Here is a 22,783-nt window from a genome sequence, read left to right on the forward strand (position 1 = left end):
GATGAGCCATGAGCGGCCGTGGGAGCCACCCTGCACCCCTTCCCATGCCCCCCCAAGGAGCCAAGCGTTTATCAGAGAAATTATCAGACAAATTAATCGGCCACATCAGGCCAATTTCGAATACAGCTTCTTTTCTTTATCTCAGTTCCGATCCAAAATCAGACCAATATATCGGTGCACCTCTAGTAAAGACCCATTCACCCCGTCCCCTCCTTAAATCCTCCATCTAATCCTCCTTAAATCCAACCATCAGAGAAGCCAGCCTGAGTCTGGCAGAATGCTCCAGGCCTGTGGGCCTGAGTCCCATGAGACAGAAGATGGCTGTGTAGGAATGCCCGCGTGGGGGTGATGGGGAGCAGTCTTGAAGGCCTGGTACCAGGGGTTGTAGGGTACACTAAGGCCTACCCTAATCTGAACCCAGAGAGGGAATACTTTCCCTGGGAAAAGACAGAGTGACTGGGAAGGCTAAGACACAGCTGTTTCATGACCAGTTCGGAGCATGGGCTCAGGGGATGGGGACAGGGATCCAATCCCTCTCTGGCTTGGCCCAGCCAGATTTTTTCACAGCTGTCAGCAGCCAGTGGTCAGGCTTAGTTAGTCCGAGTCTTAACCCAAAAACATTTTTTTCATTCCCTCATCCAAGCTGCAAAATGTGAAATAGTTCAGATTCCCACCCAAAACCGACTCGCTTTGTGGGTCACCCACAGGTACCTGACTTAATGCAGGACTTTAGCTTAGGCAGTTGGAGGCTGTGTGGCCTGAGCTGCAGGCAGTGGCTGTGAGGAGCCTGGAGCACGTTAGGAACTTCCCTGGGAGGCTCTTGGCCATGGGTCTCTGGCACAGAGGGCTCCCCTGGCACAGGCCTGCCCTACTGGCTTAAACCACCTTTGCTGGCCATCTAGCCTTCATCAGGAGGACGCTGCAGGGCTGGAATCTATGCCTCCCACCTCTCCTAGACCCCAATGCCTCTGAGGGCCTGATCCTGCCCTCGGCAAAGTCATCAGACAGACTTCTATTGATTTAATTTAATCAGGAGGAAGCCTGGAGTGAGGGAGAAGTCAGTACCCCAGACAGGATGTGCTTTATACCTTCTGCAGGTCAATGTGATGCTATAGGAAAGACCAAGGAGAGCTGTGCACTACTCATAAAACAGCTGAATGCAGCCTCCCTGCACTCTCTGTGGGACTAGATGGTCTTATTTATCCTACTTTAGTAGTCGTCCTCATTGTCCTCTGCCCCCCCGCCCCCTGCCCTTACATCTCCAAGGCAGCAGGCTCTTTCTGCTTTCCTTCCTACACAGCCAAAAATAATGGTTGAGGCACTGGTAGACTTCCAAATTGCTTAAAAATTGTAAATAAATCAATAAAACATTGGGTTCAACAGATACCTCTATATATAGCAGCATTTCATTTTAATTGTGGAAAAACACAAGTTTTGGGGGCTTTAAATCAGAGAATTTAAGATTTTTTATTGTAGAATTTTGGATTTTTTAACAGAGAAAATCAGGATCCCTGGTAACCAGTGGCTTGATGTCTAGTTGGTAGCTGGTTTCCAGTGGAGTGCCCCAAGGGTTAGTCTGGGGGCTGGTTTTGACCAATATCTTCATCAACAACCTGGAAGATGGGATGGGGTTGTGCCCTCAGCAAGTCTGCACATGACACCAAGCTGGGGGGAGTAGTAGATACGCTGGAGGGTAGGGCTATGATTCAGAGAGACCTCAGCAAATTGGAGGACTGGACCAAAAGAAATCCCATGAGGTTCAATAAGGAGAAGTGCAAATTCCTGCACTTAGGATCCCATGCACCGGTACAGGCTGGGGATTGACTGCCTAAGCAGCTCCTCAGAAAAAGATCTGGGGGTGACAGTAGACAATAAGCTGAATATACGCCAATAGCATGCCCTTGTTGTGAAGAAAGCTAATAGCATCCTGGGCTGTATTAGAAGAAAAGGTTATCAGCAGACTGAAGGAAGTGATTATTCCACTCTGTTTGGTACTGTTGAGGCTACATCAGGAGTACTGGATTCCAGTTTTGGGCCTCCACTACAGAAAGGATCTAGACAAATTAGAGAGAGTGCAGCAGAGGGCAAGAAAAATGGCTATGGTGCTGGGGCATTTGATTTATGAGGAGGCACTGAAGGAACTAGTCTGCAGAAGAGAAGACCGAGGGGGGATTTAATAGCAGCCTTCACCTACCTGAAGGGTGGTTCAAAAGAGAATGGAGCTGGACTGTTCTCGGTGGAGGCAGATAACAGAACATGGAGCAAAGGTCTCAAGCTGCAGCAAGGGCAGTTTAGGTTAGATATTAGGAAAAACTCTCTCATGAAGAGAGTAGAAAAGCACTAGAACAGGTTACCCAGAGAGGTGGTGGGATCTCCACCCTTGGAGGTTTTTAAGACCCAGCTAGACAAAGCCTTGGTTGGGATGATCCTGCTTTGAGTAGAGGGTTGGACTAGATGACCTCCTGAGGTCCCTTCTAACCTTAATTTTTTATGATTTTATGAATAACAAATAAAAGAATAATCATGACATTTCATTTGGCCACTACATCTGGATACTTCCCTCTGATTTATTTGAAAAACAGACAAAACAAGATCCTAAAATTTAAATTACCTAATCTGAAGGCTTTGCTGCTTGCTTTCAGGTTTGCTTTTTTAGGTTGTGTAAAAAACAGCACCCCTTTTATTTAAAGGAAAACAACTTTTGCAATTATCAAATATACCAAAAGAAATATGGAAAACCATATGAAAAACAGAATGACTAATATATCCGAGAGCTCTACCATGACAAGATCCCATTAAAAAAAAAAAAGAAAATCTATACCTGAAAAGATTATCAAATGCAGTTGTAAGTTTCTTAATATCAGTTTCAAGAACACCAAGATGCTGAGCACCACAATGCCATCAGCTGATTAGTAAAGTGAGCTCTCCAAATGACAGAAATTCATAACAGTGTAAAAGGAGCATCAAAGTGGAGCAATAACATGCAAAACCTTTCCAAATGTCACAAATCTTTGCAGGATTTTACAAACTGCACTGCAGGGATCCATCATTTTTAAGACAGGGACTTTGTGAGAAGACGGTGACATTTTATATTGTACTTCTCATCAAGACAGAGCTCATGAGTGCTTTGCAAACCACTGTGCCTCGCATTCACTTCTATTTGATCGTATAATATGGATCAAAATATCAGGAGCTAAGCCATACAAAAAGAAAGCAAACTTCCAACCTTTATGTGGATGGTATTAAGCAGGCACTATCTGGCCACTTGATTATAGCTATACACATTATGTTCAATAAAGAAAACTAAAATTCTTAGTGAGATGCAAGTTGAGAAGCCCAAGAAAAATTCTGATAAAATATCATTAAAGATGAAAACTGGTGTTCAAATGCTGTTGACGTTACAATCGGTTATGTGCTATGGAAATGAAAACAAGCATCTTGGATGCTGTACATATAGCGTGTTCACCTGCCCATTTCATTTTTCCAGTGAGTGAACAAATTTCATTGGAAAGGAAGGCACTGTTTTGTGCTCAAGGGTAATCATTAAAATGCCAGTATTTATGCATTGTGGTGCCCATGATTAATACACTGGTTTCATATTCCAAGTACAGGGAAAAGCTGAGGCAATCTCAAATACATCTCTGTGGCAACTGCTACTAAGTGTTGATTTGTGTAAATGGCAATATTGTGTCTATATGGATGAAGTACACATACACAGTGATTGTCATTAAAAGTCATAATTTGCAAACACTAGCAGCCCAGAGATGGAAATTTTTCTATTCAAAGAATGCTGGAAAATAATGGCACTCTGCACTGACTGGATAGGCCTCGGTCGACGGCACTTGCTTTCTAATGGATTGCATTGTAACAATGCACAGTGAGAAGCTGTCAACGGCCGGAGGAGCAAGTGGAAACGCTCCACATGTTTCGTCTTGCAGAATGAAACACAAAACATTTCTTTCACAAGCCAACTAATTCAAGTTAAACGTTTCACCAGAACCCAATCCATGAAGTGCTGGAGTTCAACACGTCTTTTCTTCTCTGGAATTGTTTATTACATTGCACTACATCTGGCTTCCAAGACAAAAGTTTGCATATTTAAACTCAGATGCTGTCCTTCATCTTAACTTTAGTTCAAATACAAAACCCTGGCCCACAGGCAAAACGCACTGAAAAAGAGCAGCAGAGTGAGCAGCCTTTCTCCCTTCCCAGTAAGTGAGGCTGAGGAAGGAACTGCATGGAAAATGAAGTGCTTTTCATCCCAAGAGAGCAGGAAGATCACTGCAGGCTGGAGTCAGTGTCAGGGTAGGGTAAGACTGCTTTTAAAAATGAATGCTCACATTTACTTGAATCCAATATGAGGCTTTTTTCTTTATTCAACATGGGGAGAAAAGCCCCTTACCTTGGATTTGAGTATGGCGGGGGGGGGGGGAGGAGGAGGTAAGGCAGCTGCTGTGGCACCTGGGCTCAGAGTCAGAGCTACAGCCGCTGCCCTGACTCCCCCCCCAGCCCCCACTCTCTCTACTCTACATGGCTTCTTGCCCCCTCCTTCCCTTTACTGCCATTTACTCTAAGTCCTGGATCTGGCTTTAGCTCTGGCAGCCCTCACATGGCCATGGAAGCAGCAGTGGTGGCAGCTCTGGCCCCAACTCTGGGGCTGCCACTACTTCAAACACTGCTGCCATGCCAGGGAGGAGGGGAAGGGTGCAGAAGAAACATAAGCTCCATGCCCTGGGCTAGAGCTGAACCTGGAGCTGGACCTGGACCCGGAGCTATGATTCAGGGTAAAATACAGCAGGGGGGAGGGACGGAGAGGTTAAGGAGGGGTGAGGGGCAAGTAGGAGGAGGAAGGACAGGAACTGGGGGGCAGGGAGGAGTTGGAGGGAGGGCAAAGGCATCTCAGGAGAGGGGCAGGTAAAGGGAAGAGCAAGAGGTGAGAGGGCCAGAGGGCACAGGCACTGCGGTGGAGGCAGGTGCTGGGGAGGGGAGCACAGACCCGGAGTGGGGGAGGCAGCAGGAGAGACAAGCAGTGAGGGGGACAGGCAGCACGGTGCAAGGTTTAGGTCTAGCTGCTTTACTCCCCTCCACTGCTAGTCGCCCCCCTCACCTGTTCCCCTGCCAATGCCTGCCCCATCACAGCAATGGGGTAGAAGGGGAAATGGGTTGTGAATTTAAGATGACCCTCCAATAATGAGATTCTATGTACTTTTCCCTATAACACATTTATAAATTTTTCTGTGTCAAATCTTATTATTGGGGAGTTATTTTATATTCAACATTGTCTTGGATTTGGGTAAATATAGTAAATTCTCAGCTGATATTCACTTTGCTTTGACCATGACAACATTTACAAAAAAGAAAAACTGCATGCACCTGTGTTGTGAAACTGGTTTTAAAATGCCTCTCCTAAACTGGATGGTATGGGCTGAATTTCCTAACAGCAGCTACCAATCTATAGTATATGGGCTTAGGGCTTTTTTTTTCTTTTCTTAAAATGAGTACCTGTCCATATTAAAAACAACAGATTAAGGAGTACTTTATTTGGCCCAGTATTATTCAATTCCTTTAATGCAGGTGGTAGCTAGCAACAACATAGCATTTCAGTCAGATACCATCATGTTCTCGTGGTTTTAGACATTTGTCCCTCTTGCCAATAAACTTACTTTAGTTTCTCTCAGCAGAAACTGCAAGTCCCGTCCACTAAGGATGCCATGATTTTTCACATAGCTTGGCATATGAACCGTGCTCATTCCATGCACAGTTCCATGGACTTCCATGTAGGTGTGAATGATGTCCAAATAAGCTTTCTTGTCCTATAAAAGAAGCAAACACAAAAAATTATTTTATTGTTCATAAACTTCAAGGAAGTAGTGATATCCCTAAGACCTCAAGTTAACAACAGTCCAAAGTGTCATAAATGAGAGGAGTTCAGTGGTTCTCATTTTTCACATAATACTTGCTATTATATTTTTTTACTAGCAGTTTGAAGTCTGAATTTCTAACAAATAGCCCATTCCAATGGACAAAGAAAGCAATGGCAAAAAGCACAGCCAAAAACCATAGTAATTAAGGCACTGCATCTTTGCAAGAAACAAGGTACATTAAAACACTGCCAGTATAAACATTTTATTTTATTTTAACTAGATACTTATGCAATTGCTTACCACTTCTGCACAGCTGGGCATAAAAATAATAACTCCCTTGCAAACTGGCTAGAAGAGCTTTTAGGTAGTTGACTGTCAGGAACTTGATAATATTGGTTATGGATCACCTGTGTGAAGGAACTAATTTATTCTCAGTAGGGCTGTGCTCTTCCCAACACTTACACATGGGCTTACCACTAAGTATATGAATAGTTCTAAGACAATGCTTCAAATATTTACTTATCTGCTGAAATTTTAAAGGAATTTTGGAAAGACATATGGAAAGAGCTATGCATTCCTTGGAGTATTTTATATTCAAAAACAAGGATACACCAGGATACACTTTCCCAGTATACAAAGATACTAGGATTTTTATTGCCACATCTCCAGAGTTTAGAGAGATGGAAAGACTGCAAACATTTCAAACTCAAGAGCACATTCACAGTCAGTAATCAGTTTGTTAGTATCAATCAGAGGCCAGGCTTCTGCTAAGTCTCTGCAAAATAAAATGCTAAAACAAACTATGAGTGTCTTTTTATTCCTTGGTGGCAGGACAGTTTCTAGGCTTCTAACCTCCATTCACTTGCTTGATCACATGCAAATTCCACACCCTATTTCTTTTTGGCTATGCAGGGAAAATAGTCTGGCCTAACAGTCAAGGTACTAATTTGGAACCTGGGAGACTCAGATTTAAGTCCCTGTCCTGGCACTGACATCCTGTATGACCTTGAGCAAGTCAAACAGAGAAACTTACAGAGGAACCACGCTTGTCATGGGTGCCATCAGATAATCTGTAACATGCAACTCCTCTAATGCCATGGACCTCCCCGACATTGCCTTTTTATAATGGACAAGAAAAGGATGAATAGAAGGCTAACGGCATGCTGAGCTGCATTGGTAGGCATGTTGCCAGTAGGTCAAGGGAAGCGATTATATTCCCCTCTATTCAGCACTGGTGAGGCCCCATTTGGAGTACAGTGTCCAGTTTTGGGCCCCCCACTACAAAAAAGATGTGGACAAATTGGAGAGAATACAGCAGAAGGCGACAAGATGGAGAGGTGGCTGGAGGACATGACTTCTGAGGAAAGACTGAGGGAACCGGGCTTATTTAGTCTAGAGAAGAGGAGACTGAGAAGAGACTTAATAAGAGCCCTCAACTACCTGAAGGGGGGCTCAAAAGAGGATGCAGTTGGACTGTTCTCAGCGGGGGCAGATAACAGAATTGAGACCATTGCTCCTTAGTTGCAGCAAGGGAAGTTTAGGTTAGATACGAGGAAGAATTTTCTTACTAGGAAGGTAGTAAAACACTGGAACAAGTTACTCAGAGAAGGGGTGGACGCCCCATCCTTGGGGGTTTTCAAAACCCGGCTAAATGAAGCCTTGGCCGGGATGGTCTAGTTGGGGCTGGTCCTACTTTGAGCAGAGGGTTGGACTAGACGACCTCCTGAGGTCCCTTCTGTCCTGGGTGCTGGACCAGAAAGCGGTGGTTTCGTTAAGTAAAGCGGGACCAGTTGGGCAGGCATGTGGATGGAGAGGCCGAGACAGCGTATTGGTTTCAAAACAAGAAGTTTTTACTTACGCCTTTGGTGATACAGGCGCAGGTGAGGCACACTTGGTTAGTTACAATAATGTAGCAGGTAACACATCAACTGCAACAGGTGACCGATGACCAGTAACAAGTAACTAGTAACGCAGCGCAACGAGTGGAGCATGCAACAGGAACGGGGTACGTCGGGTAATTCGGTGACAGAGAGATGCTGGAGGATGGCCAGTCCACCAGCGAGCCCCTGAGGTGATCCCTGAGCGTGCTCAGAGAGCTCCTAGGCGTTGTCAGGGCACTCCACCTTGGGCTGAAACTGCTTAACCCTTTATATGGCTAGCGAGCCAATAGCTAACTATCTACCTTGCATAATTTACATCCAGCCAGTGATGTTGCACGTATCTGCATAACAGGGCGGGAACTCTTCCCTGCAATACAGTGTTTTTCCACCGAGACCTAGCATTTACCTGCTAGACTCAAACATACTAGAATTTTCCATAGAGGTACCGGATAGATGACATAGGGTACGCCCATATTAGGTGGCCAAGACAGTGGGGGGGGGGGGTAAAACTGCTCGCTCGGCCCATTGTGACAGGAGCATTTAACCCCGTCAGGGACTTATTTATGACACCTTCCAGTCTTAACTTTCTATGATTCTATGAATAATTATGGTGGCCGGCTCTCAGCCATACCAGAGTTCCCAGGAAGGGCAAATAAGATAAACTAAGCAAGTCCTATAGTTAGGGAGCTACCAAAATCAAAATGGCAGACGGGCAATTTCACAGGCAATGGTACTGGCTGATGGGCAATGGTATTGGCTGCCATTTTTGTGGCCTTATTGAGGCAAGCCTCCCTGCCCACTGATTGGCTAAGAGGCCCCAGCAGCCCTGCCTCTTGCTGCTGGTTGGCAGAGGGCTGTCCTTCATGTGGCCCCACCTCTTGCCATTGAATGGTAGTGGGGGTGGGGCTGCACAAAAGGCAGCCCTCTCAGCCAATCAGTGGTAGAGGGAGGGTGAGGCAGCTGCCATCTTGGCTGCTCCCCTTTGTGTCAGTGCCCCCCCTAAGGCTACAAGGCCAGGCTGCAGTGGCAGCTGGCTCTCGCTGGGGAGCCAGCGCTTTCTTTTTTAGCAAGTTTCTTTTTTTCCCCCCCAGTGATTCTGCACAGAATTGTGGAAAGTGCTGTTTTTTGCAGTTTCTGTGAAAATTGCGGAATTTCAATTTGAGCAGGTCCCTACCAATGTCTGAAATCCTGGGACAGTAAGACTTCTAACCCAGAGGAGTGAAATGTTATTACTGCTTGCCAAGACAGCTGTTAACACACGTTAAAAAAGCTGATTGCAGTGACTGTCTAGCACATCTCATAAATAAAAACCAACCTGTCTTCCAGCGTTAGCTTCCTCTGCTGTTGGGTTAACTTTTGCAGGGAAGTGGATGATTTGCCCTTTTCTAGCCTGCCTCTTTGCTTCATTTCTCTGTTCAGGTAGTTGTGCCCCATACTGCACTTTAGGAAAAAAGTCCTGGCTAAGTATTATACATGGAGATGAAATAAATTGAGACAACCCTATGCCCTTGTCTGACAACCAAATCAGAGATCCAGATTGTCCTGGTACAAATTACCTTTCAAAGAAAGGGCTTTCCTACTCTGAAGGAGGCAAGGGGGCAGGGATGAAAGAGCTGTCCAATGCTGACAGTGGCTGATTAGTCCCTACAAAACCTTAAAGCCATAGAAGTACTGTATAAGCCAAAGATAGGTAATTTGCAGGCTGGCTGTGCAATGGTACAGTCAATTTTGTACTGTTAAGTACTACTTCCTGCAACCCACCAGTTCAAGTGCTTTTCATTAGGACAAGGGACTGAGAAAGGCAAAGAGTATATGAATAAATTCACTGGTGAGAAAGTTTTCACACAGTATATTTCAATGAATGATATGAAGTGGAATTTACTTTTTGGACATTACCCTTCAAAGTCAATCATGCAACTTTCTACAGATGTGAATATTCCTGCCATATGCAGAAACTGAGAAGCAGAGGCAAAATACTAGCCAGCTGGGCAAACCAAGTCCAGATATAGCTGGTGGCCAAGCTAGAATGAAAACATTCAGGGACTCTCCAATTTGATAGATCTTATTATCAAGTATTTCCTGTAGAGATGCACTGATATGTTGGTGCCATATCGGATCAGAACCAATACAAGGAAAATTTACATTATCAGATATCGGCTTTTTTTGGCTGTGGGGGCCATGTGTAGCCAGAACCCAGGGACCCTGCAGCTGACAAGGTGTGAGGCACAGCTGGGACCCAGAGCCCTCTCAGGTGCAGGACTCTCAGTCCCACCTGTGACTCACCTGCAGCCAGAACCAAGAGCACTGCATGGACCTGGGGCTTTCACACACCCCTGAGCCTTGGGGATCACAACAGCTGTGATCCCCAGGGTGTGGGCATTTCACGCTAGGCATAGTACACTGCTGTGGCTGGGAGCCCTGTCAGCTGAAAGGGCTTCCAGCCGCAGGGGAGATCCTGCTACACATGCAAATTAAAGCTCAATAGCAACTAGCTATAAAGTCTATACAAATTTTTGAAGTCTAATTTTATAGCTGGTTGAAACTTTTTATTGTGTGACAGCTACTTTGCATATGTAGCTGATCTCAATATAATTAAGCAATTAATCAGTTAACTGTGTGATACATGTAAAGTGTAGATGGGGTCCTAGCCTCTTCATACTGGAGTTTATATAGTCTCTGGAGGCACCTGTAGGTACATCTACATGAGATGAGATGCTACTGCGCAGTTGTTACCATGCATTTATTTAGCACTTGTACTAGGAAGTATAGGCAGTCCTCGACTAAAGACGTTTCAAGTTACAATAAATGGCACTTATGACATTTCTAAATTGTTACCCTGTTTCAACTTCTAGCTTCAATTTTACGACGCTTGATCCAATGCCATACCACACCAGAGAACAAGGTGGCTGCATCACCCATCTCCCTGGAATACATCTGTCCAAACTTCCTTGGACACTTTCTTTAAAAAAGCAGATAAGACTCCAGAAAAACCTACAGCCAAGACTCCTGAGATGACTCTAGCCAAGAACCCTTCAAAAAGTCCAGCAAGTCACTTCAAAGAAGTCCTTCCAAATCAACATGATTGCTATTTACAATATACATTAATGTAGCTATATTATTCATTTATAATTGATTGAGTACAAACTTCTAGGTTATTTTTGGTGAAAATAGGGTATTGGGCCTTGGTTCAGAAACCAGTCCCCCATTTATAACATTGTTCTTATAGGAAAATTGGTTCTGAGTTATGATGTTTGGAATTAAGATGCAGTTGTCAGGAACCAATCATGTTAAAAGTCCGAGGACTGCCTGTACGAAATAAACGCACAGTAGCACCGGTGAACATCTTTTATGTGATGCTACTGTGCAGTAGCTTGATAATACTAATAAATCTTGATGACAGTAAGATTAAAACATGGTTAACAATAAAATGCTACACATCTATTTCTTTAGATATTTATTATTACAGCTTGAGCTGGCATATAGAGTGTTGTCTGTAACTCACGCTATAAATTTAGTGCCTGAAAAGAACTACTTCAGGTAAGAAATGGACTATAAACAGGAGCAAAACTTAACACAAAATACATTGCTGCATGCCTGTGACTTGCATAATATTCTCAGAGAATGTTTCTTATTTATAAAGGCCTTTTTCCTACAACAGTGCCTCCCTTTTACGAGTTTAAGGGCTTTACAAACAAGACATACCTAGAAGAAAGGCAGCAGCTATTATTACTACTACTACTACTACTATTATTATTACCACCATCATTATTACTATTATTATTAAGCAAACTGAGCATAATGTTGTTAAATAATGTGCATAGGATCACTAAGAAAATTACTAGAAATACAGGCCATAGAAACAAAGTACTAACCTCTAGTCCTTGCTATAAGTCATTAGTTACATTCCTTAGGAATTTTTACTTCCAAATGAAACAAATTATTTTAAAAGCCGAAATCCTAGTAATTATAAAATGAAAAGTGATACAGGATTGGGGATCAGATAGAGCCTTTGTGCTATGGTTGAAATTTTGGATTTTCCCTTTTTGGAGGATAAATGAGACTTCAAAGGTTAAATGCTCCTTTTTTTTGTAGAGAGCTATCCTTTTGATGTAGACTTGTTTTTAAGTAGCAAGAAAACTACAGATGGGACAAAACAGCCTGATTCCTTAATGTAGCAGAGTTTAATGGTAGCGGCACATCTTAATCTACTAAAGCCTTCTTTTTGATACAAACAAAACTCATGAGTTATCGTTTGGCGTTTTAAATGTGAAATTAGACAAGGCTATAAAACATGGTTATTAACAACAACACAATCTGCCTACTAGATGTCTCTCTACTACAGAAGCAATAAAAAACTCACCTTGAATCTTATCAGCTAATGCCATACATTGCTCACTATAAAGAACGCGGAAGTACTGTAAGCAGCAAAGGAAAAAAGGGCTAAGAGTAAACATCTAGAAAAGGAAAAAAATAGGTCTGTCTCTGTTCACACATTTCAATGAAATGAAGCTGCACAGCTCTTATGCACTGCATTTCATCTTAACATAAGCATGCACAAAAATTGCTCCTTCATAATTTCCCTACTTGATTGTATAGAACCATACATTGGTCCTCATTTCAGATGTGTAGGTAGAGAAACATAATACAGTGGTCAGACACAGATGCCTGAAAATGCAAATTGGCACCAGTCAGGATTTTCTGAAGTGCCTAAGTAATTTAGGCACCCACTGAAAACCCGCTTTCTTCACTGAGCATCTCCATCATGCAAAAGATAAAATGGTATACATATTAGACCATGTATGCCCAGCTTAACTCCTTATACATGTGACAAGCGTGTGTTTTTCCATCACATTCAGGAGTTATTTTCTGTAAAAGCATATTTTGTCTCTCATAAAACAGAAGCAAAAAAAAGTTATTTTAAAATAAGGTCAAGAGAATAATTCTTAATATAGTCAAGAAGATGAATTGGACACAAAAAAAATTAAATCTAGTATCTGCAAAATTTTGGTAGGGAAATGCATAATCTTTTACAATAAGCTTATAAAACAAGTTATAGCTAGATTAGGACTTATAAAGGGGTTCCCCCCCATTAATATTTGAGCTGTGAAATATAATTCTGGTAAGAAAGGGATGACATAAATCTGTGGTATGCCAAAGAACTTTAACTCTTTTTGTAAGATGACTACTTTATGTTGAATTAAATTCCTTTCCTCATAAACGATGTAATTCCAAGGTTCTAAGTCAAAAGGAGAGGGAGAGAAATTTAAATAAACCTCATTTTGACATCTCATTTAATGGAACAAAAATATAAAAATAAAATTATTACAATTTTGAGTCAGAACATTCTTTACAATTTATCAAAGTAGTACTTTTCCCCTAGTTCTCTTAATGTGACAGTGAAATTTGTTTAGGGTAACTAAAGCCTAATGGTTTTGATTGTAAATGTCTCTAAGACCATTATTTGAGAGAGAGAAAAAAAAAAAGCAACCAGAAGGCAGTTTGTATAAACATATTCCCTAATGTGACAGAAAATTTCTATTATAACAATGCTTAGTAGTAGGGTATAAATTGAACAAGAAGGTCTCTAGATTTTTTTGTTGTAGGCAACTCATTGCTACAAGCGGCCACAGTGTGTTTCAGGTACAGGTGGGCTACTTGTGTCGGAAAAGTCACATTACCAATCTGGCAAGTAGTGAGTGTAGCCGCCATATTGGAATCCAAGATGGCTGCTGTGAATTCATTATTTTGATCAACATTTCAGGCCCCACTAGGGTTAGAAAATTAATTCCAATGACAAAACCAACACTGTATTGACCGAAGAGAGATCAATCAACATTTTCATCATGGTAGCCACAATGGATTCCAAGATGGCTGACACAACAGCATGCATGTATCGACTCAATGCGATTAAAAAACCTCGCAAACAATACTGTACTACTAAAATCTCACAAATTCTATCACTACAAATTTCATAGCAGGCCTACAGTAATGAAAACATTATATAACTTAGGCCAGGCTACTTGTTCAAGTTATATTGCATAATACCATTTTTAAAAAAAAATTCAGAATGCAGATAATTCAGATAGTAAATACATAACTGAATGACAATGAAACAGACATGTGGTTGGCTTGAAGCAAGAGGAAAATGTAATAGTCTAATCCAATGGTATAGATAACATTAATACAACAGGTAATTACAGTTTTTCAGATCTCATCATCTAGATCCATTTCTGAATCCCTGTAGTTATTATAATCGACTGCAACATGCTGTCTCATCACCAGGGATCCTGGTTTTCGTTGATAAAAATTCCACTATTTTTTAATTTAAAAAAAGTAACCCCAAATCCACATTTTTCCATGAATAAAATGAAACACCAGTGTTTCATTTTTAATCACGGAAAAATGTGGATGAACATTTTCCAAGCAGTTTTCTTAGTATGACCACTGAACTAGCAGGTGCATCACAACTAGAGACACTGTGGAATCTAATTAGAAAAGCACAGACTGGAGTTCCCTTGGGATAACAACTCAATTTCTCCAAAATTCCTTTAAGTTCTTCTCAGCAATGATGGTCTCAGTGTGATGAACTGTATGCTGCATCCAGCAGTGGGGAGACTTTGTACTAGATTCTTAGATCTAGCTGCGTGATGCATCAACAAGCCTAATCCAACATGCTTTGGCATTAGGTTTTTGCCCCTTGATTGCAGGTAAACCAAATCCTAACATATATTCAATACATCTCTGTCTAGAATCTTATCTTGCGAATGACTTTCAACATCTAAGACATCTCGTTGTCATTTTCCAAAATCAAAGGGACCAATGTCTAAAGGCTATCAGGAACACATTTTTGGGCTTCCTCTTCATTCAGGTTGCTGTATCCCTTCGTGCCAGCTATAACTTTAAATCTGCTTTGATACTGAGAGCAGCATAGTACAATTTTTGTTTGTCCTAAACCTTTTCTCTGAACTGCAGGCCAGTGGCTTCCTCATCATTTATATGCAGTCACAACTGCTTGTACGGCTTTACCAGTTGTCACAGTTCAGAAGACAAGGAGTGGAAGATATGCATTTCTTTGGTGCTGAAACTGAACGGCTGTCTTGTAGTAAGCCTGGAGTTCTTGCTTCATTTGCTTCCGTGTTGTCAGAGGACATTCACCACCTTCATCTTCTACTAAATCGCAATACTTTTCAAGTATATCTTTCAAACTGTACACTTCTCTCCATGCAAAGCTGGCATCTAGCTCATCCATCACTTGATGCCCTGCTCTCACTTCAGGAGAAAAAAGAATATCTTCTTGTGCAATCTCCGCATGTGAATGGGAACAAGAGACTTACTGCTTCCATTGTTCCTCCCGTCTGCATTTAGAATGGCAACATGCCTCAGCAGCTATTAGATCTTTAACACCAATTTGGCAACACAACACTTGATTCACCCCCACTAGCTTGTGTATTGCACTGGCAGATTCAAACAGCACCAACTGACTTAGTCTCTTGTTATTAGAAAGTTTCTGGCAGAATATGCACATCCTCCAGTGAACTGCTAGAGAAGATGATCTGCTTGGTGTCCTAATGTGTTCTTCACTTGATGTTGTTGGTAGGTTTCCCATTCATCTTCTACCTTGCGCAACTTTCTTACCAGTCTTTCAATATGTTATTTGCGTGTAAAATAACTGAAGCAAGAATGGTGCCAATGAGGTTTTTGGAATGCTGCAGCACAGGACCAACACAACATGATAGTCTGTCAAGAATGCTGCCACAACAAGTGCTGAATTCAGCAATTATCCTATGGTGAACGAGTGGCTGTTTTATTCACACAATTCTTGCAGGTGGACTTTGGCTAATCATTGACTGCAAGTCTACTTCAAGATATATGATGCATCTTGTAGATTCCAGGTCGTATCTCCTGTGCTTTGCTGGACTCAGTGATGCTCCTGGCTGCACTATAACATTTGCTTAAGAGCAATAAGGGAGAGTCTCTTTGGTTATCTAATAATGAAGAAAACTGTAAATTTGCAGCAGTCATTTTGGAATCCACTGTGGTTACCATGACAGAAATGTTACTTGGTTCATACAATGTTGGTTTCGATACTGGAATTAATTTTCTAACCCTAATGGGACTGAAATATTGCCCAAAACATGAATTCACGACAGCATCTTGGATTCCAATATGGCAGCTACATGCATTACTTGCCTGACTGGCAACATGGCTTTTCTGACACAGGTAGAACACCTCTACCTGAAACACACTGTGGCTGCTTGAGGCAATGAGTTCCTATGGGGCGACACCTTTACCCTTCTTTTTTATTCTACAATAGGGTCCTGGCTAAAAAAAATACTAGTAATGATTGAAGATCTGGAAAATCTTCAGTTACGGTAGTTTTCAATCATGGTAGTTTTCATAATTCAAAATTTATCAGCAAATATGGCCATCTAGAATGAACTGTAGCAGTAAAAGCAGTATATTAGTAGCATATGCTTCGTTGTACACAGATAGAAGTTAAATTGTCATAGCCTGTAAACAGCTCTTCCACTAGTCCCCCTATTCCAAGTCAGACTATAATGTGTATTAATAGGCAGCAACTGAGGACAACTGATACATATTTTCCTATGTTATCAGCCATCATAAAACCTCCAAATATCAACCTATTTTGCTGTTTAAAACACAGGAAGAATACACAAGAGAAAGTAGCAATAATTCATGAGTACTCTGTACACAACGAAGTATACAGATTCACGGGAAAAGTGCAGGTCAGGATGTACAGACAAACAACTTCAAAGCCTAAATACTGGAATATGACTATAATTTGAGAAGAACAAATAGCTTTCATGTTCACTTTAGAGTTCTTATAAGAGTCTTTATCCATGCTGGAATAATCCCAGTAGAATTTATATGAACACTCCAAAGCTCTTAGGCAGCAAAAATAATTCAGACCAAAACATATCCTCTTCTACTGGGGCTTGTGAGCACAAACGGCATCACTTTTTCATCAACTGAGTCATAAATCTTTCTTACTTTACTACTAGCGACTTTTTTGGAGCATTTTTTCTATTGAAAAAGAGTACAAAGGTTTTACTCAAAGTTTTGAAACAATTGTGACCACTGTATTTCAAACAGAAGCAGCCAGATTACTGTATAATCAAGGAAAATCTATAGGTATTTGATCAAATACATGGCGCAAGACTTTATGCAACTACAATTCTTAAACATTTGTGTCAGTGACTCAGGACTATCTGAGACCTAAAAACCACGAATTTCATTTTCACTCTTCCTGTTCAGATTCATAGATTGTAGAATTAGAAGAGACCACAATGGATCATCGTGTTCGGCCCCCTGCCCCTGGCACGAAATAGGTTAATGATACCATGGTTAAGAGGTTAATGATACTGTTAATGATACCATGAGGTATCAAGGAATTTACACTTTGAACTTTGTATCACAAACAACAACTATGCCACAAGCTAAGAATGAATTTTCTGTTCCTCTTCTGGCACACTATTAATAGAGCAACTAGCACTAAGCAAACAAGACTAATTTTCACATTCTACACCAATTGCTAGTTTTCTTAATACGTTAATTTACATCTGCAGTAAAACTAAGATGATCCAACACAAAAAAAAATTATATACATTTGCATTGGATCATCTTTGCATTCTATACATACAAAAGCCTTAGTCTGTCTGTAACACTTTATTTGCACTGTGATTGGCTGACTGAAAGAGCCAGAGTGCTTAAAGAGCATTCAGACAGGAGATGGCACAGCAGACCACTGCCATGATGGCGGGGACACGGGACGGACCATGGTCCCTGCTCCCTGCAGGCAATGGTGATGGAGTGGACATAGTGGCGGGGAGGTGCAGGGGGCCAGCCCCCTCACCCCTCTCCCTGCAGGCGGCAGCAACAGAGTAGGGAGAGGGGAGGAACGGACACATTGCCCCCCCCTCCCCTGAATGGATGAGAAGCGGCGGCGGGGCCAGACTTGGGGCTCCATCCCTGCCTGCCCCCCATGACGGTGGGGAGCACACCGCTGGGACCCAACAGAAGCTGGTGGGGAGGGAGGCGAGAGGGAGGGGAATCCAGGACTCCAAGCTCCCAGGCCTGTTGTCTACTTACTAGGCCAGAGTCACTCATAGGTCACTGGAAAAAGTAAAATCTACCTGTTTTTTCTTCTTGTTTGTAAGCCATCTGTCATTTATGACAGGCAATCTGCTAGAGTGTGTGTGTGTGTGTGTGTGTGTGTGTAATATATATTGCATCTCTCACTTTCTCTAGCATAGCCAATATTTTGAAACATAACCCCATCTTATTTTTTTAAGGCTTACCTTCTACCTTCAACTACAGCTACTCCTCGCTTAACGTTGTAGTTACATTCTTGAAAAATGTGACCAAGTGAAACGATGTTAAGCTAATCCAATTACACCACAGTTGTTATCTACTAGCAGCTGGCAGCCAAACAACGTTATAGCCGAACACCGCATGACTTTAAACGAGTATGTTCTCTAATAGATCAGCGACACAATAGTGAAACAACATTAACCAGGACAACGTTAAGTGAGGAATACCTGTAGTTACATATAACTATGCAATTACACAGGCTGCAATTTTTCCAAAAGTAAAGGGCTGGACCCAGAGACAAATTTTTTTGTCAGGGAAGAGGCTCACACTTCTAATAGGAAATAAAAGCCCCTAGGAGATATCAGCCTGAGCCATTTATGAATAGTAGTTCCATTTTATGCAAACGCCATGCAAATAATCTTGGTCTTTTAAATATTCAAAAAAGCATAAAGGACATTTTCATACATCAAAATTACTGGGACTGACTAACATACATTAGTTATCTTCTAATAAACTCACAGCAGTTCAGATAAATATACTACAATATAAAAGCCAATACACTGATCCTTTCCATTAAGTCACTTGATTCCTTACAGTATTGTTTCATCTGTGAAGATATTTTACCAGACTAAAGGCTTCTACATTTTCTCCCCATGTTTTGGGGCTCTCAACAATAACCTGAAAGCTGAGAGCATGGTGACTGGTAATACAAAATTGACTTGTTTAATTTTCAGCAGAAATTTGTTTCATACTAGGTTAGTCCCTCAATTTCTGCTGCTTGTACTTCAAACTAGATTAAAAGGACTAATTGTCACATCAAAGACCAGCAAATGATATCTCCTCAGACTTCAGGAAGAATAATAGTCACAAGATCTTTGAGTCATTTTCTTCAACAGCTACAATAAACTTGCCATTTGAGAAAAGACAGTTCTGTTGATCACCGAGTGCAGAGCTGTTATTACTGTATGCCAATTACTTTCACCTACTTTTAAAAACCTCATGATAAGGCCTTTCATATCAAATTAATGGGATGACAACAGGCTGATGAGTCTTTTCCTAAGGCTTTGCCAACAGGAAAATACAGCCTGAAGGACTCAAGCTTTAAACTGGAAAGATTAAAATTTCAGAAGTATAAATGCTGAAGCAGTCATTACAGTTTCATAGGCCTGCGTGAAGCAGCTAGTACTCGCTTCGGATTCGGCCAATTCAGGAGACAGTAATTCGATTCAGCGATTCAAATCATTGTCCTGATTCGCCTTCAGCCAAATCAGCCGAATCTCCGAATCAGCCAGGCCAGGACCATTCCCCTCCCTTCTCCCAGCCCGGCAATGGCTGCCCCCCACCCAGCTCTTTGGGAAAAAAAGTCCCAGCTCAGCAGGTGCTGCTGCTGGGTGGGGGGCAATCCGCACTGCCCCCTACTGTGTGGGGGGCTCTGCATGAGCACCCTGACCCCTGGCCGCTCCCCCAGTCCTGCCACAGGTGCCCCACCTGGGCCAGCTCTGGGCCTTTAAGAAAATAAAACCCCTCAAAGCCCCCAGACGCACCGCTCCTGCTGGCAGGGGGTGAGCCCTGCTACCCCTCACTGCCCTGTGCCACATGGGGGGGCTCTGCATAAGTCCCCAAAGCCCTGAGGCTGCTGCAGGAGTGGTGAGTCCTGAGGCTTTTCTCCATTTTTGTTTTCTTAAAGGGCTGGAGCTGGCCCAGGCAGGACACCCATGGGGGGGACTGGGGAAGTGGGGGGATGGGTCAGGGGGGGCTCACGCAGAGCCCCCCATGCAGCATGGGACAATGTGGGGCAGCGGGGATTGCCCTCTCGCCCGGCAGAACCTGGTGAGCACCAAGGCTTTTCTTTAAAATACTGAGCTAGGGCCGGTGGGGGCAGCCATGGGGGTGGGGGAGCGGGCGGGGGTCCAGGGGGTTGGGAGAGACTGGCAGGGGTCCCCCCATGGTCCCTCCCCCCTCCTCCACTACCCCTAGTACTTACCAGCTTGGAGTGGCTGCAGGCCCCTGCTGCAGCACCAGGGACTACCCAAATCATCAAAGCTCTCTGAATCTTTTCTGAAGATTTAGAGAGAGCTTTGAATCAATTCAGACCTTTAAATTGGTCCCCCGATTCGATTCGGAGAGTTGGCCACCGAATCTCCTCCGAATCAAATCAGCACCCAAAGCTTCGCACAGCCCTAGCAATCAATGTAAGCAGGATGCAAGTAAAACTGATGTCTGCATTTACTGTTGGTGCTGGTACAGTGCAAGCCTCAGAATATTGCTTTAAATCAGTCTGGCTGCCTGGGGTATTGCTAATTTTCCAGTTTTTTAATTATTCAGGTTTCTTGCATTAGTTTCTCTCACTGTAGCAAAACCTGCAGTTTGTTTTTTTTAAAATTTATTTAAAAATGTATTCCCTCCCCTTTCCCCAACCATTTCTGACTTTTTCTCTCCCTCTCTATTCCCTACAGATAAGTATAAGTGAGCTCAAACTTAGGATAAGCTTTAAACATTTCTATTTTGGTAGCAAGTTTTTGGTTTTGGATATCCACTGTTTTATATTGTATAATTAGTAGGTTTATATTAATTTTTACTGTTGTTTATTGTATTATCATTTTTGTATTGATTTTTATTGTTTCATATGGATATTGTATAGTTTAGACCTGTGTTTCTAAGTGAACCAAAAGTCATGTCAAGTTTCCTTTTTATGTCAAGCCTCCATGTTCTGTCCTCTGCCAGACATCCCATGTTGCAACTGTATGAGTCATGTACCCCTCCCATGTAAACTGGTTCCCCGATGAATGAGTGTAATTGGAAATAATTGAAACACAATGGTAGCAGGCCTCTACTGAATGGCCTGTAATGACTAGGCCATCACCTCGCATTGATTCACCCAGGAACTATGGACCTCACCCAGGAACAGAGACAAGACCAGCATTTGAAAGACAAAGGACCCTGCAAAACCAGCAACTCTCACCAGATACCCAAAACTGCACAGCTCTGCACGAAGCACACATGCTCAGTACACCAGGGGCTGACCCTTGCCTGGGCATGCCTCCTGTCACTAGGGTCACACAGGGTCTGCCCCTATAAAAAGGGGCAGTGAAGACAGACTCAGTGGGACGCCCTCTCCATCTCGACCAGCACCATGCCACACCACCTATCCACCCAGAGGCCCTGCCGACGACCCCACTCTGGACAACATCTACTAGACAAGGACCCCTTCCAGCTTGGATAGGTAGATATTACCTGCACGCCTCCTCCTACAATTTGGACTCTCTGTCTCCCTCTCTCTCCTCCTGGACTTCAGCCCCTACATCAAGCCGCTTTAACCCCTGCTGCCATTGTGTGCGCACGCGCGTGGGCGTGTGGGCGCAAGGGAACCAATTTGGCATTGTGTCACCATCTCCCCTGTTCAATAAAACCACTGTCATTTGCAACCCCAAGTTGGGTCATGTTTTATTGAATCCCTGTCCCTTCCCTATTTTAAATTCCAGCTTGATTCTCTCTCTCTCAGCTCCAGTTCCCACCCTCTGTGTTAGTTTCCCGATCTCCTCCCAATTCCATCTCCCCTTTTCTGCCACCTCTCTCAGCCTCTCCTTGCTTTCCTGCTGCCTGCTGCTTTTCCTGTGATTTTCTGCTGTTTGTCTCTCTGTTTTCAGGCTTCCCCCGCACCTTCTGTAATCCCACACCCCCCTTGCAGCTTCCCAGCTCCTATTAGTTGTCCTGAAGTTTGCTCCAGCAGCTGGAGCCTTACTCCAGCTTCCAGCACCTACTGCCGCTCCCTGCAACTTCTCTAGCTGCCCCAGAGCCATCCTCTTGCTTCCCACACCCAGAGTCCCTCTTTTAATACCCACACTTTCCCTTAGTCCCATTTTCCCCTCTCCCTAGCTACCTTTTCAGCTCCCCCATAGCTCTGGCTCCAGTCCCAGACTCTGTGCCGGCATGCTTCCCTGTTCTGCAGGCTTTGAGCATTGTCTTGATCAATTAAGATCAATTAACCTAAAGTTACCCCCGAGCCTCAGTTCTTCAGCCTAGGCCCCTGCAGTCTACTGGTTCTAATCCCAGTCCTGGTAACTTTAACTCCTTACACTTCTACTTTCTTACCTTAACCTTTCCCCAGGTATCCCAAGTATGCCAAGCACATACATACATACATACATACACACACATCACAACACCCAACTTAGGAACTCACCCGTGTGTATGTGCAGGTGGGTGGTATGTATGTAAATTAGTGAATACACATATATAGATATCATTGTGTGTGTGTGTGGTATATTAATTAGTAATCCATGTATGTGTATTGAATGTGCAGGTGTTGGTAACTGGTAACTAATTCTGTCTAAATTTGGTGCGTAGTGTGTATGGGCTTAAACTGGCGATAGGTGTGCATAAACCTAGACTGGTTATTTTGAACGTGTGTGTATCTGAGTTGCTAGTGTGTGTGTGTATATATATATATATATATATATATATATATATATATATAAAATTTATGGCATTGTGTGCATGATATATGAATTAGTAATCTGTGTCTAACTTTTTGGGGTGTATAGTGTATGTGCTTGAATTGGTAATAGGTATGCATGTGCCTAGGCTGGTTGGAATGTGTATGTGCCTGAGCTGGTAGTGTGCGTGTGTATCCACCTAACTGATTTGTGTGTTTGTATATGTGCAATTGTGTTACACCCTCCTGTCTAACAGCGCGATATTGAGATC

General features: G+C 42.8%; 1 protein-coding gene across 1 annotated transcript in view; it reads right to left on the reverse strand.

Annotated features, from left to right (window-relative positions):
* The window catches only part of MGAT5 (alpha-1,6-mannosylglycoprotein 6-beta-N-acetylglucosaminyltransferase), a 215,649-nt gene that overhangs the window by 36,225 nt on the left and 156,641 nt on the right, over positions 1-22,783 (reverse strand). Inside the window, exon 12 of the mRNA XM_006258100.4 lies at positions 5,664-5,813. Within this exon, the coding sequence (XP_006258162.1) occupies positions 5,664-5,813 (150 nt within the window). The remainder of the gene's footprint in view (positions 1-5,663; positions 5,814-22,783) is intronic.

The sequence above is a fragment of the Alligator mississippiensis genome, chromosome 4 (assembly GCF_030867095.1).
Source record: "Alligator mississippiensis isolate rAllMis1 chromosome 4, rAllMis1, whole genome shotgun sequence".
Classification (NCBI taxonomy): domain Eukaryota; kingdom Metazoa; phylum Chordata; order Crocodylia; family Alligatoridae; genus Alligator; species Alligator mississippiensis.